The 16,273-nt window shown below is 36.5% G+C and overlaps 1 protein-coding gene across 7 annotated transcripts in view; it reads left to right on the forward strand.

The window, feature by feature from the left end:
* Positions 1–11,826: 11,826 nt before the first annotated feature.
* The window catches only part of SYT14 (synaptotagmin 14), an 88,876-nt gene continuing 84,429 nt past the window's right edge, over positions 11,827–16,273 (forward strand). For 3 of the 7 annotated variants that reach the window (XM_026683209.2, XM_087963284.1, XM_087963260.1), the window contains exon 1: positions 11,830–11,942. In XM_026683209.2, the coding sequence (XP_026538994.1) occupies positions 11,930–11,942 (13 nt within the window). In that variant the 5' untranslated portion in view covers positions 11,830–11,929. Of the gene's footprint in view, positions 11,943–14,931; positions 15,015–16,273 lie in introns of all 7 variants that reach the window. The other 4 variants (XM_087963305.1, XM_087963316.1, XM_087963266.1 and 1 more) reach the window with 4 other exon arrangements.

Here is a 16,273-nt window from a genome sequence, read left to right on the forward strand (position 1 = left end):
TCAGTGTAATTTAGTGAAATTTTTGTGAATAAAAGGAAGGCAATGAAATAAATGAGAGTTGAAGTAGGAAGGAATGGGAACATTTTAATGATACAATGTTTTAAAATATGTGAAGTGGGGGGGAAATAATTATGGAAAGTCTATAAGTGTTCCCATAAAAGTTTGATATTCAATTGAAAAGTAATGTGTAAAATGTTTAAGATTCAAATGAATATTAATATTAATGATAGATTTGAATTGGTATGGATTGTTGTTTTATTACATATTTATAATTTTTTTTCTTTCTTTAAAATATAATGTGTTACTTTAGAATGTACTAAGCAGAATCCAAATGGAAGTTATGTACTATACTAAGTGTTATAAATTTAGGGGAAAGAGACAAAGGCGTCATACTCCAATTAGTGTACAGGAGAAATTTTGTTTAAAGAGAAAAGATAAATAGATAGCTGGTAACAGAACAGACAAAGAATAATAAGCATAATGATCTGAACTGTGATGAGATAAATAAAATAAAACTAAGAAAGTCAAAAGAGGGGAGAAGCTATATAGAGAATGTAAAATGGTAATAAGATATGGAATGGTATATAAAATGAACATGAATTTGAATTTGTGTCTGTATGAAGAGATGTAACCCGGGATCAAGCAGCTTTCAGAAAAGATGTTTTATGTTTTTATGTTTTGTTTGTTTGTGTATTGTCTTTGAAAATCAATAATTTTTTTTTAAAAGAAATGAATACTATCATGGTTTTCCTATGACTGTATTTGATATCAAGAATAATGAAGATGGTCACAGGCTGAATTTCAGCTGGTTTGTCAGGGATTGGAAGTAGGAACTATGTGTTTTGGAAGTGTTGTTCGATTTAATGAAGACTCCATAGTTTCAGTTTTGGCCACCTAATTCCCCCCTATTTACTGTCTTAATAAATAATTATTGAGCATTCAAAAATACACCATTTTTTACTATTATTTCAGGCTTGCTATAATATAAATTTGATTTTGCTTTCATAGCTATCACAGCTATGCTGTATTTGTACTTTGTCTTAACAGTCCAACTTGTTTGAACGTTCACTTGGAGCTGTCTCAGGTCCTGCAACATTCACTTCCTTCTATTATTAAGCCTTCCTCTCCGAGTTCTTTCTTTCTGAGACATTCTCTTCAGAAACTTTTGTTTCATGTACTGTCATACCAGACATTCCAGGCAAACGCAGTGCAATTTGATTGATTTTTCATTCCATAAATAAATGAATTAATGTCCATTGATGTGATTGATATTCATGATACGACACAAATGTAAATCCAATAGATATTTACTTATTTATTCAACAAATGTATATAACCAACCATTTATCCAAGGCATTCTAGACAGCAAACAGTAATAAAACATAACTAAAGTATATAAATCCAGTTTAAAAAAATTACATTTAGTATTAAACAAAACCATACCCATATCAGTGCTCCATCAACATCCTGATTTTGACAGCTTTCTAAAAGGACAATAGGATCAGGGCTATTCATATTTCAGGTGGGAGGTTGTTCCTAAGACAAGCACCATGACAAGGAAGGCTTGCTTCCTGGAACTGCCTAGTGATACTGCTTACCAATGATAGCCAGAGTATGCCTATTCTCCCCATTCTAATGGAATGGGCATATCTATCCTTTAAATTATCTTTCATAATTTCAAAGCTTGCTTTGACATATTTGCCTGGTGGAAGTATTTTTCAGCAATACAATTTAAAATACATACTGTATTGAATTCAATGGAACTAGGAATTATTTACATGCTATCAAAAAGGGGTAGGAAATCTATAAACTTTGTTCTGAGCTTGTTGAGCTCATCATATCACATTGGGTCCTTAATTTATTAATGTTGACTGTTAATATATACTTTAGTTTAATTTATTCTAATTATATTATGGTTGCTTTGGCTACTCCTGTTATTTTTATAACTCCAAAGCATATTCCTCTTAGAACATGTCGTGTCTTCTTTGGCATTACATAATATAAACAAAAATAAAATAAAATAAACTTGTTGTCAGTTGGTTTATGAGTTTCTTTCTGCTTGCTTTACATTCTGTCACTGACTATTGAATTTTTACTTGATATATACTTTACTTTTTATAGCACCCCTAAGGTATTTACCTCATATTTTATTCTTGTTATTATAAAGTACTGTACTGTACTTTGCTTGCAATTACAAAAAAGCTTCAATATGTCCACACTTGCTCAAAGCTTAGATTTTTAAAGAGGATCACTGGAAGTTACAGGTAGTCCTTGGGCTACAGTGACAATTGGGATGGGAACTGCCATAGCTAAGTAATGCTGTAGTAAAGTACGACATCATATGACTGCATCACTTAATGATGGCAATCCCAGTAGTCCCAGTTTCTGTCATTAAATGAGGAGTGTATACGTGGACTTCATTTAAATGTGACTTTTTTCTGGCTTTTCCATTGACTTTGCTTGTGGAAAGTTGGCAGAGAATGTCAGAAATCATGATCATGTGACTGTGGGAACACTGTGACAGCTGGAACTACAAAAACCTATCCTAAGTATCATTCATGGCCACCATGATTTTGAACAGTTGCTGAACAAATGATTATAAGTTAAAGATACCTGTATTAGCATTTCCGGAATACTGTTTATTTTCAAATATAAGTAAAATGAAATGAATAAATATATACATCAGACGTAAGAGGTTCACTACATTAATATCCTAATAGATCCCTATATTCCATCAAGTTTCTTGGCTTCCTAATTCTCAGGAAGGTTTTTTTTCCCCCATGTAGTGAACATGCAATTATTGTTTCCTCTCAGGCATATATTAACAAAAAAATAGTGGCTGGGCTAGCTATAAACAATTCACAAATCACAATTAATTTCCTATTCAGAGATCTAAAGGCAACAGAGCTGAACATGGCTGACTTAATGCAGTCTACTAGTTGCTTTTACAACACAGATTTCAAGGGGAATATGGATATTTGAGGACCATTTAACAGAATAACAGAGTTGAAAGGGACCTTGGAGGTCTTCTATTCCAACCCTCTGCTCAGGCAATAAATCTATACCATTTCAGACAAATGATTGTCCAATCTTCTTAAAAACTCCAGTGTTGGAGTACCCACAACTTCTTGAGGCAAGCCATTCCACTGATTAATTGTTCTAACCATCAGGAAATTTCTTAGTTCTAGGTTGGTTCTCTTCTTGATTAGTGTCCATCCATTGCTTCTTGTCCTACCTTCAGGTGGTTTGGAGAATTGGTTGGCCTCTATACTTTGTGGTAGCCCTATAGGTATTGAAACAATATTATGTCATCCCTCATTTATTTAAATGAATCCCCCGTCTCTTAATCAATTAATTAAATTCCTCTACTGAAAACTATTCCAAGTTGGGGTTCTAAAGCATTTAAAGCTTTTTATTTATAACCAACATTTCTATGGTACCCCCAAACAGATAATTTGCCAGTAAAACTGTTTAACAAAGTATTCAGCTGATCTTATAACTAACCTCTATCAATATGTTGGCAATAGCATTCTGAATCATCTGAAAGTTTCTACCATTCTACCCTTTACTGTGCAAACCTAATTCTGGCCTGGTTATGAATATTCACTTAATTCCTTGGCAGAACACTAGAGGGTTTGACTTTCCTTCTCCAGTGGGCACACTTGGTTGGATAATGAAGAAGGCAACAGAGTTCCAACAATTCCATTTTCTTTATTGATTTTTACTATGTACAGTAGTCCACAACAAATTATGAATAACATTTAAAAACATGACTGTACTAGTTACCTTATTTACCTGTTGAAGAATTAGATGACCAAAAAATAGCAGTTAGAATGGAATGTTGAGCAACTAAATAGTTCAGAATTGGGAAACGAGTATGCTGAAGTTGTATGCTGTCACTTTATTTAATGTATACACATTATAAAATTGCTTGGAGAAACAATAACTTCAGATATTCCTTTGATTCAACTTGAAGGCTCAAGGTAAAAATACTTATGGAACCTTTTGTTAAAAGTGCAGGAGTATGTAAAAGCCAATTTGTTGCTCAATATACTTCTCCCCCCATTGTCAACATGCAATGCCAACCCAAAGCAAATAGATATGGAGCAAAACTAACAATAGACTTTATCTTCTCAGGCTGAAAATTCACATAAACACTTGCAAGATGGGAGAAAGGCTATGGCAAAAGCAGACAAAATATTAAATTACAGAGCTAGCACCTTGACAACTAAGGTATATTTCACTATGACTGGTTTTTTCAGCTATAATAAATGGCTGTGAAATCAGATTATCAGAAAAAAATGATATCTTTGAATAATGATGTTAGAGAAAATAGTTTGGACATGTAGAACGCATTTTTCAGTGACATCAGACAACTGAACAGAAACACTAATACTGCAGTGAAACTAAAGGTTATGTATTTTCAACACACAGTGTAAAAGCAAGAATCATTGGAAAAGACATTACTGTTTGAAAAAAATAAAAAGCAATTGAAAGAGGCTGTCAAGGAAACAAGTTGGTTGGATGCTATCAATGAAGACAAAGATAAACTGACAAATACTATATATTAAATTTTTATATACTATAAAAATACTAAAGTTACTATCTATGAAGTCACAAAGATTCAGAAGCAGCTGAACCACTTAATACACACACACACACAAAATCCCTGTGTATCCAAGACAAAAGCTAAATGTGAGGGTACATTTGAATTCTAATTATTGCTTCAACGGTTTCTGATGACGCAGTTTCAACATTTGTTTAGAACAGGTGTCAAACTCAAGGTCTGGAGGCTGAATCTGGGCCCAAGGGGTGCTTAGATCTGGCCTGCGGGGTCGCCCTGGAAACAGTGAAGGATCAGCCCTGGTGCTTCTGCCAACTGAAAACAGAGCTCACACTGTTGCAAAATTTCTATCCACTACTCATTGTGTTCTTAAATTGGGATTATTGCAAAGAATGTTAGCTGTAGTCTGATCCTAATTTAGAATATTACTCTTGTTAAGAAACTGCAGCGGTAACAGTCATTATATTTTAAATGTTAACAAATCTTAAATACAGATCTTGCTTTGTAAGTATATTTTAAAGAAATACATTCCATTTTGCTATCATTTAGATCCTCAACCCTTTGTTGAATTTTATTCTGTAAAGTTCTCACCTGTCCTAGCCTTGCCAATATAAATTGGAAAGTTCCATATAAGCTGCTGGGATTGAAAAAACAACAACAACCATATAGCATTTAAAATCTGCTGCACTCTATTCTATCCTATGGGTATTCAGCCAGCAGGTGTTTTTACACGTTTTAAAATCGTGATTCTTGAGTTAGAGGGCTGAGGGAGAGGGCATACAAAGTCATAATTCTAACTCTTAGTATGTATGTCAATAATAGTTTTATAAAATGTATACGCTCTATCTTCTTAAGTATGCAAACATCCCCCCCCCAAAAAAAATAATCAACAGTGATTCAACCATCGCTTTCTTCGACGTTGTCGGTATCTGCCTGTTGCCTCTTTCCTGAAACGAGGGAGGCGTAGAGGACGGGTGCTACACCCGCGAAATCTGAGGCAGATGCAAGGCTGGAAGGCAAAGTTTGGCTCGCGCGGAGCGTCTGCAGCATCCTTAGCGCCTCGCTTGACTGAAGGAGAATGCCGTGGGCAAAGAAGAGTTTTGGTGCCGCGCCGACGAGGACCGCTGAGTTCGGGAGCCCGCACCAAAGGCCCCGCCGCGCGCGGACAGAAAAAAACAAGAAAGCGAAGAGAGCGGCGATACTTTCCAAAGTGGGCGCGCGGAGCGAAGAGACAAAAGGGAGGCAAGCGTCGGGAGGAGGAGCCACGCGCAGCTTCATAGCTCCGGCACGCGCCGTTCAGTGTTTACACCTCCCCAAGCGCACGCGCGCGCAGCGCGCGCGCGCTTCGCTCCCACCCGTGCTGCCTCTTGCCCCCACCTTTCGAAGCTTTCTCTCCCGCCGCCGCCGCTTCTTCCAGCTTGTGCCTGACAGTGTGCGCCTCCTACGTGTGTTCCACTTGGTACGGCCCACCTGGAAGATCATGGCGATTGATGGTAAGTAGGCCAATAACGGGCTCCTCTCCTCTCGAATAACCCCCTTTTCACCTGGGCAGCGGGCGCGGGGAGGGGCGACCCCGAGCGGAGGGGCGCTCCCTCAGGGGAAGCGGGGGGGTGGGGGGAGAAAGGAAGACAACAAATAAACAAAAAGGGCGCGGTTGATTTGTGTTCTTGGGCTGTTAAGCAGAGAGCTTCAGAATCATTGGGAAACGGGGGGCGGTGGTAGGGGGGCGCTTCAATATTTCCCCTCCCCCGAAGGTCTGGCTCTGCCACTGTCATAATTGCAGAGAGCGAGAATCGGCGCTCTCCCCCCAACATCCCGATGTAATTGCATGCAAAAACGCTAATCATTTTCTTTGAGTCGGAGCGGAATTTTATCTATGGACTGGCTTAAATAGGTGCTTATTTTTAGAGGTGATTAAAAAAAAGCTACCGATAAGACGAGTATCTGGAAGAGTAGTAGCCAACGGTCACTGTCCGTCCTTTCGCATTTTCTTTGCGAGTTATAACAACCCTTCAGCCCTAAAGCCACAGGCAGCAGAGATCTCAAAGCATTATTTTGTCTAAAGATGCACAGAAAATAACTGGGTAAAGAAGATTCTTTCTTTCTTTCTTTCTTTCTTTCTTTCTTTCTTTCTTTCTTTCTTTCTTTCTTTCTTTCTTTCTTTCTTTCTTTCTTTCTTTCTTTCTTTCTTCTCTCTCCTTTTTCCTTCCTTTTCCTTTATTGTAAATCCTTATTTTGCTGTGTTAAAATTATAAGATAAATGATTTAAGAAGGCTCTGGGTTTGTGTGTGCGCTTGGAGAAAACAGTATTCAACCCCACTTTCCTCCTTTATTCATTTATTTATGTCTGTCTCCCAGAAATGTGACTAAGTTTTCATGATCTTTTTCTCTTTCTATTCTACATGAATTTGAGGGGGAATTGAGAAACAACTGAAAACATGAATAAAAGCTTTTCATTAAAAGCATTTGTTTGAGTGAGAGTTTTTAACAAATATTTACAAGGAAATCAAGCATCATCTGCTTTTCCATAAGACATTGATCCATATTTATTATCCAATTTTTGAAATATACTTGAACTAGGGAAGAATTTAAATATTTAATTTGTTGGAACACAACAGAAATAACTACTGATAGGTTGAAAATGTCATCAGTATCTTCAAGAAAAATGCAATATTTGCACTTCTAACATCTCATTTGAATTTGATTTTTTAATTTAGTTTTTAATTTACTTAATTATGTTTAATAGGTTGTCCAATCCCAAATGACAACTGAAAAACCAATGTACAGAAATTCAACCAAATGAAAGAGAAAAATTACAAAACAGACCAGGTTAAAAAAAACCGGGGCTCCACAGTCCCTGTGTCCTAAGGCTTGGTCTTTACCGATTCTTTTAAACAATGTAAGGGGAGAAGTCAAGTGAATTTCTGAGAGGAGCTCATTCAGAGGGCAGGAATTGCAACACACTGGATGCAACTCCTCTTCCTGGCAAATGACAATTTTTAATTGATGAGACCTGAGCGCATCTGGCCTGCTGGGCTGAATGGGACAGGCAAAGTTTACTGGAGATAAGAGGTCCTTCAGATTAACCCAGTCTTACCTGAGTTTATCTGAAAATTTTCTGGTGTTTTTTGAGCAGGAGGAGTCACTTTGGTCTTGTTTTTATTCTTTAAAAAAGTGGTTTGGTACAATTGATATAGTATTCCATCTTATATAGTATAGTGGCAGGCTGCAACTATGGACTTGGTTGATATACTTAATGATCTTTATTCCCATCTAAATACAGCAGATGATAACCCGAAGCAGGCCTTTTAATCTTAGTGTGTGCATGATGCATACAATAAACTCTATACCAGAAATTTTCAATATGCATATTTTATACAGTTTCTGTAGTTTCTTTGAATAACAGAATAGCAGAGTTGGACCTTGGAGGGCTTCTAATTCAACTCTCTGCTTAGATAGGAAACCCTATGCCATTTCAGACAAATTATTGTCCAATCTCTTCTTTAAAATTTCCAGTGTTGGAGCACCAACAACTTCTGGAGGCAAGTTGTTCAACTGATTATTTGTTCTATCAGAAAATTTCTCCTTAGTTCTAGGTTGCTTCTCCCCTTGGTTAGTTTATATCCATTGCTTCTTGTCTTGTTTGAATAATAGGTTGATCTCCCCCCTCTTCTTTGTGATAGCCCCTTAGACACATTTAGTCAGTTGACAAATGAGAATATGTTTATTTATTCAATTTGCTCAACTATATAAACATTTCTCATACTACTTAGTTCTCTGATTTGTGACAAAGGTTAGTTCTTTGGAATTATATAACAACTCTTTACATTAGGTAACCTTAAAATAATAATGTTTGATCAATTTAAGTAATAGTTATTAATATCTGCATTAGTTTCCTCAATATATCTTTTATGGATGTATTTTATATATTAATGTAATGTTAGTACATTGCATGTACCTCCTGGTTGAAGTGGGCAACCGTGTTTATCAATTGTGGCTCATAAAGGACAACATGAGAATGATTGGGGCAGAGTTTGGATTAAGTTGCATAGTGGTATATGAGTTGAAATACAGAAACTGACCAGCATTGACCTTACCATTAGTATGGAATGCTACATGTGTCACAGATACAATTAAGACTAATAATTTAGCACCCCTAATAGTTTAGTAAAAAAATGTTATATAAAGCTTCATTTCCTTTTCCCATCTCAGTAATTAAACCTCTAGTGCCATATTTAGTGCCTGGTAGGGATATTTTTCAATTTTTGCATTTGTATTATTTGGTACTGAGTTGGCATATCTATTAGTTTTGTGCATTTACTCTTGTGATTATTAAATTCCATTATATTAAATTCTATTATATTAAGACACCTCTAGTTGAACTTAATTTCTGTTGTCCATGTAGGGACACTTTTGTTGTTTTCTCTGCAAAAATGTGGAATTAATTTGTGATTGTCTTCTTTTTGGATATTCTTTGACTTGGCAATATAGCCTATGGCCATGATTTCTCTGATGATCTCTCATTTGACTACCAGATGACCCTGATTTTACTTAGCCCAGACAAAATCAACAAGGTGCTACTATGCTAAGATTTCATTATATTACTTCCTTAGAAAATAACAAGGTGTTTAAAAAATGTTATTTTTTATTTATGTATTAGGATGTAATCTCAGTTTCTTCCAATAAATGATGTTATTTATCTGTTGAACTAATTAACAACCAATTCAATATATATATTACTATTGGGAAATCCCAGTATCAGTGCAAGGTCACAGAGCAAAAAAGCAATCTTTTAAGGATTTTCTTAAATGACAGCATAATATAATGTAACATAATACATAATAAACAAGAAATTTAGAACAAAGGAATAATATCCTACAGGACAGAAGCAAGCATAGAAAAAGCATATCTCGGAGGTCCCATAAGATACCATAATGATACAGCCTGATACTATGCTGTACTAGTTATAATAATTGGAGAGAGAAGGCAACAGAGTTCCAACAATTCCATTTTCTTTATTGATTTTTACTATGTACAGTAGTCCACAACAAATTATGAATAACATTTAAAAACATGACTGTACTAGTTACCTTATTTACCTGTTGAAGAATTAGATGACCAAAAAATAGCAGTTAGAATGGAATGTTGAGCAACTAAATAGTTCAGAATTGGGAAACGAGTATGCTGAAGTTGTATGCTGTCACTTTATTTAATGTATACACATTATAAAATTGCTTGGAGAAACAATAACTTCAGATATTCCTTTGATTCAACTTGAAGGCTCAAGGTAAAAATACTTATGGAACCTTTTGTTAAAAGTGCAGGAGTATGTAAAAGCCAATTTGTTGCTCAATATACTTCTCCCCCATTGTCAACATGCAATGCCAACCCAAAGCAAATAGATATGGAGCAAAACTAACAATAGACTTTATCTTCTCAGGCTGAAAATTCACATAAACACTTGCAAGATGGGAGAAAGGCTATGGCAAAAGCAGACAAAATATTAAATTACAGAGCTAGCACCTTGACAACTAAGGTATATTTCACTATGACTGGTTTTTTCAGCTATAATAAATGGCTGTGAAATCAGATTATCAGAAAAAAATGATATCTTTGAATAATGATGTTAGAGAAAATAGTTTGGACATGTAGAACGCATTTTTTCAGTGACATCAGACAACTGAACAGAAACACTAATACTGCAGTGAAACTAAAGGTTATGTATTTTCAACACACAGTGTAAAAGCAAGAATCATTGGAAAAGACATTACTGTTTGAAAAAATAAAAAGCAATTGAAAGAGGCTGTCAAGGAAACAAGTTGGTTGGATGCTATCAATGAAGACAAAGATAAACTGACAAATACTATATATTAAATTTTTATATACTATAAAAATACTAAAGTTACTGATAGTTTTGGAGAGAGGGTATCTATGAAGTCACAAAGATTCAGAAGCAGCTGAACCACTTAATACACACACACACACACAAAATCCCTGTGTATCCAAGACAAAAGCTAAATGTGAAGGTACATTTGAATTCTAATTATTGCTTCAACGGTTTCTGATGACGCAGTTTCAACATTTGTTTAGAACAGGTGTCAAACTCAAGGCCTGGAGGCTGAATCTGGGCCCATGGGGTGCTTAGATCTGGCCTGCGGGTCGCCCTGGAAACAGTGAAGGATCAGCCCTGGTGCTTCTGCCAACTGAAAACAGAGCTCACACTGTTGCAAAATTTCTATCCACTACTCATTGTGTTCTTAAATTGGGATTATTGCAAAGAATGTTAGCTGTAGTCTGATCCTAATTTAGAATATTACTCTCGTCTTGTTAAGAAACTGCAGCGGTAACAGTCATTATATCTTAAATGTTAACAAATCTTAAATACAGATCTTGCTTTGTAAGTATATTTTAAAGAAATACATTCCATTTTGCTATCATTTAGATCCTCAACCCTTTGTTGAATTTTATTCTGTAAAGTTCTCACCTGTCCTAGCCTTGCCAATATAAATTGGAAAGTTCCATATAAGCTGCTGGGATTGAAAAAACAACAACAACCATATAGCATTTAAAATCTGCTGCACTCTATTCTATCCTATGGGTATTCAGCCAGCAGGTGTTTTTACACGTTTTAAAATCGTGATTCTTGAGTTAGAGGGCTGAGGGAGAGGGCATACAAAGTCATAATTCTAACTCTTAGTATGTATGTCAATAATAGTTTTATAAAATGTATACGCTCTATCTTCTTAAGTATGCAAACATCCCCCCCAAAAAAAATAATCAACAGTGATTCAACCATCGCTTTCTTCGACGTTGTCGGTATCTGCCTGTTGCCTCTTTCCTGAAACGAGGGAGGCGTAGAGGACGGGTGCTACACCCGCGAAATCTGAGGCAGATGCAAGGCTGGAAGGCAAAGTTTGGCTCGCGCGGAGCGTCTGCAGCATCCTTAGCGCCTCGCTTGACTGAAGGAGAATGCCGTGGGCAAAGAAGAGTTTTGGTGCCGCGCCGACGAGGACCGCTGAGTTCGGGAGCCCGCACCAAAGGCCCCTGCCGCGCGCGGACAGAAAAAAACAAGAAAGCGAAGAGAGCGGCGATACTTTCCAAAGTGGGCGCGCGGAGCGAAGAGACAAAAGGGAGGCAAGCGTCGGGAGGAGGAGCCACGCGCAGCTTCATAGCTCCGGCACGCGCCGTTCAGTGTTTACACCTCCCCCAAGCGCACGCGCGCGCGAGCGCTTCGCTTCCACCCGTGCTGCCTCTTGCCCCCACCTTTCGAAGCTTTCTCTCCGCCGCCGCCGCTTCTTCCAGCTTGTGCCTGACAGTGTGCGCCTCCTACGTGTGTTCCACTTGGTACGGCCCACCTGGAAGATCATGGCGATTGATGGTAAGTAGGCCAATAACGGGCTCCTCTCCTCTCGAATAACCCCCTTTTCACCTGGGCAGCGGGCGCGGGGAGGGGCGACCCCGAGCGGAGGGGCGCTCCCTCAGGGGAAGCGGGGGTGGGGGGAGAAAGGAAGACAACAAATAAACAAAAAGGGCGCGGTTGATTTGTGTTCTTGGGCTGTTAAGCAGAGAGCTTCAGAATCATTGGGAAACGGGGGCGGTGGTAGGGGGCGCTTCAATATTTCCCCCTCCCCGAAGGTCTGGCTCTGCCACTGTCATAATTGCAGAGAGCGAGAATCGGCGCTCCCCCCCCCAACATCCCGATGTAATTGCATGCAAAAACGCTAATCATTTTCTTTGAGTCGGAGCGGAATTTTATCTATGGACTGGCTTAAATAGGTGCTTATTTTTAGAGGTGATTAAAAAAAAGCTACCGATAAGACGAGTATCTGGAAGAGTAGTAGCCAACGGTCACTGTCCGTCCTTTCGCATTTTCTTTGCGAGTTATAACAACCCTTCAGCCCTAAAGCCACAGGCAGCAGAGATCTCAAGGCATTATTTTGTCTAAAGATGCACAGAAAATAACTGGGTAAAGAAGATTCTTTCTTTCTTTCTTTCTTTCTTTCTTTCTTTCTTTCTTTCTTTCTTTCTTTCTTTCTTTCTTTCTTTCTTTCTTTCTTTCTTTCTTTCTTTCTTCTCTCCTTTTTCCTTCCTTTTCCTTTATTGTAAATCCTTATTTTGCTGTGTTAAAATTATAAGATAAATGATTTAAGAAGGCTCTGGGTTTGTGTGTGCGCTTGGAGAAAACAGTATTCAACCCCACTTTCCTCCTTTATTCATTTATTTATGTCTGTCTCCCAGAAATGTGACTAAGTTTTCATGATCTTTTTCTCTTTCTATTCTACATGAATTTGAGGGGAATTGAGAAACAACTGAAAACATGAATAAAAGCTTTTCATTAAAAGCATTTGTTTGAGTGAGAGTTTTTAACAAATATTTACAAGGAAATCAAGCATCATCTGCTTTTCCATAAGACATTGATCCATATTTATTATCCAATTTTTGAAATATACTTGAACTAGGGAAGAATTTAAATATTTAATTTGTTGGAACACAACAGAAATAACTACTGATAGGTTGAAAATGTCATCAGTATCTTCAAGAAAAATGCAATATTTGCACTTCTAACATCTCATTTGAATTTGATTTTTAATTTAGTTTTTTAATTTACTTAATTATGTTTAATAGGTTGTCCAATCCCAAATGACAACTGAAAAACCAATGTACAGAAATTCAACCAAATGAAAGAGAAAAATTACAAAACAGACCAGGTTAAAAAAAACCGGGGCTCCACAGTCCCTGTGTCCTAAGGCTTGTTCTTTACCGATTCTCTTAAACAATGTAAGGGGAGAAGTCAAGTGAATTTCTGAGAGGAGCTCATTCAGAGGGCAGGAATTGCAACACACTGGATGCAACTCCTCTTCCTGGCAAATGACAATTTTTAATTGATGAGACCTGAGCGCATCTGGCCTGCTGGGCTGAATGGGACAGGCAAAGTTTACTGGAGATAAGAGGTCCTTCAGATTAACCCAGTCTTACCTGAGTTTATCTGAAAATTTTCTGGTGTTTTTGAGCAGGAGGAGTCACTTTGGTCTTGTTTTTATTCTTTAAAAAAGTGGTTTGGTACAATTGATATAGTATTCCATCTTATATAGTATAGTGGCAGGCTGCAACTATGGACTTGGTTGATATACTTAATGATCTTTATTCCCATCTAAATACAGCAGATGATAACCCGAAGCAGGCCTTTTAATCTTAGTGTGTGCATGATGCATACAATAACTCTATACCAGAAATTTTCAATATGCATATTTTATACAGTTTCTGTAGTTTCTTTGAATAACAGAATAGCAGAGTTGGACCTTGGAGGGCTTCTAATTCAACTCTCTGCTTAGATAGGAAACCCTATGCCATTTCAGACAAATTATTGTCCAATCTCTTCTTTAAAATTTCCAGTGTTGGAGCACCAACAACTTCTGGAGGCAAGTTGTTCAACTGATTATTTGTTCTATCAGAAAATTTCTCCTTAGTTCTAGGTTGCTTTTCCCTTGGTTAGTTTACATCCATTGCTTCTTGTCTTGCTTTGAATAATAGGTTGATCTCCCCCTCTTCTTTGTGATAGCCCCTTAGACACATTTAGTCAGTTGACAAATGAGAATATGTTTATTTATTCAATTTGCTCAACTATATAAACATTTCTCATACTACTTAGTTCTCTGATTTGTGACAAAGGTTAGTTCTTTGGAATTATATAACAACTCTTTACATTAGGTAACCTTAAAATAATAATGTTTCATCAATTTAAGTAATAGTTATTAATATCTGCATTAGTTTCCTCAATATATCTTTTATGGATGTATTTTATATATTAATGTAATGTTAGTACATTGCATGTACCTCCTGGTTGAAGTGGGCAACCGTGTTTATCAATTGTGGCTCATAAAGGACAACATGAGAATGATTGGGGCAGAGTTTGGATTAAGTTGCATAGTGGTATATGAGTTGAAATACAGAAACTGACCAGCATTGACCTTACCATTAGTATGGAATGCTACATGTGTCACAGATACAATTAAGACTAATAATTTAGCACCCCTAATAGTTTAGTAAAAAAATGTTATATAAAGCTTCATTTCCTTTTCCCATCTCAGTAATTAAACCTCTAGTGCCATATTTAGTGCCTGGTAGGGATATTTTTCAATTTTTGCATTTGTATTATTTGGTACTGAGTTGGCATATCTATTAGTTTTGTGCATTTACTCTTGTGATTATTAAATTCCATTATATTAAATTCTATTATATTAAGACACCTCTAGTTGAACTTAATTTCTGTTGTCCATGTAGGGACACTTTTGTTGTTTTCTCTGCAAAAATGTGGAATTAATTTGTGATTGTCTTCTTTTTGGATATTCTTTGACTTGGCAATATAGCCTATGGCCATGATTTCTCTGATGATCTCTCATTTGACTACCAGATGACCCTGATTCTACTTAGCCCAGACAAAATCAACAAGGTGCTACTATGCTAAGATTTCATTATATTACTTCCTTAGAAAATAACAAGGTGTTATTTTTTATTTATGTATTAGGATGTAATCTCAGTTTCTTCCAATAAATGATGTTATTTATCTGTTGAACTAATTAACAACCAATTCAATATATATATTACTATTGGGAAATCCCAGTATCAGTGCAAGGTCACAGAGCAAAAAAGCAATCTTTTAAGGACTTTCTTAAATGACAGCATAATATAATGTAACATAATACATAATAAACAAGAAATTTAGAACAAAGGAATAATATCCTACAGGACAGAAGCAAGCATAGAAAAAGCATATCTCGGAGGTCCCATAAGATACCATAATGATACAGCCTGATACTATGCTGTACTAGTTATAATAATTGGAGAGAGACAGTCCTGCAGATAAACAGCCCATTTCTCCATTCAGCATTTGCTGGAAGATACAAAAAGTTCCCATACTAATTTAGAGTATGTCCTTGTGGTTGAACTTATTCTCTAGTGCCAGTTTTATACAAAACTTTGAAATGGCCTAATTACCTTACTCCTAACTAGCAAAATAGGATAAAACAATCAACAGAACAAGCAATATCTACTTTCTGACATCAGCCCTGAAGGTGACCAGGTTTTGTGTGGTGGCTTGAAAAATTGGACAAAGAATAATTAAGCACAATTGCATCTGCTGAAGTATAGTGGCTCAGGTTCAGCATTAAACACTGACTTTGAAGTGATCATGCTGTGTCAGCTATTGTACTACATTTTTCTCAGGTTTGACAGCACTTTATCATTAGAAGTTTATAATTCTTAAATCTCTGTTGGACAATTTTATTGTTTTATTATGAAAATGCATGTGTGTGTGTATGTCTTGAGTATGTGTATGTATGTAATGTGTATGCTTACATGTACAGTATATATTTGTATAGTATTTGTATTTTATACTGCTACTTCAAATTTACATTATCCAGATTGCTAATTTTAACTTCTTCTTATAGCCTGAATAAACTTTTTAGTATACGAGTAGTCCTCAACTAACTTACAACTGTAATCGACCCTACAATTTTAGTTGTAAGTCTTGATGCTTGTATAGTGAATCATTACATGACCCTGCCTGATTCTATTACATGTTTTGCGGTGGCTGTTAAGCAAGAGGTCTAGGATTGCCATGAAAAAAATTACTGAGATACTAAGCATGCTTTGAACCAAAAATTTGGGAACCTTTAAGCCATAATTCTTGTAGAATGTTTGCTGGCATTT

The sequence above is a fragment of the Notechis scutatus genome, chromosome 1 (genome assembly GCF_049901735.1).
Source record: "Notechis scutatus isolate UNSWTSFEM ecotype Mainland chromosome 1, rNotScu1.2, whole genome shotgun sequence".
Lineage (NCBI taxonomy): Eukaryota > Metazoa > Chordata > Lepidosauria > Squamata > Elapidae > Notechis > Notechis scutatus.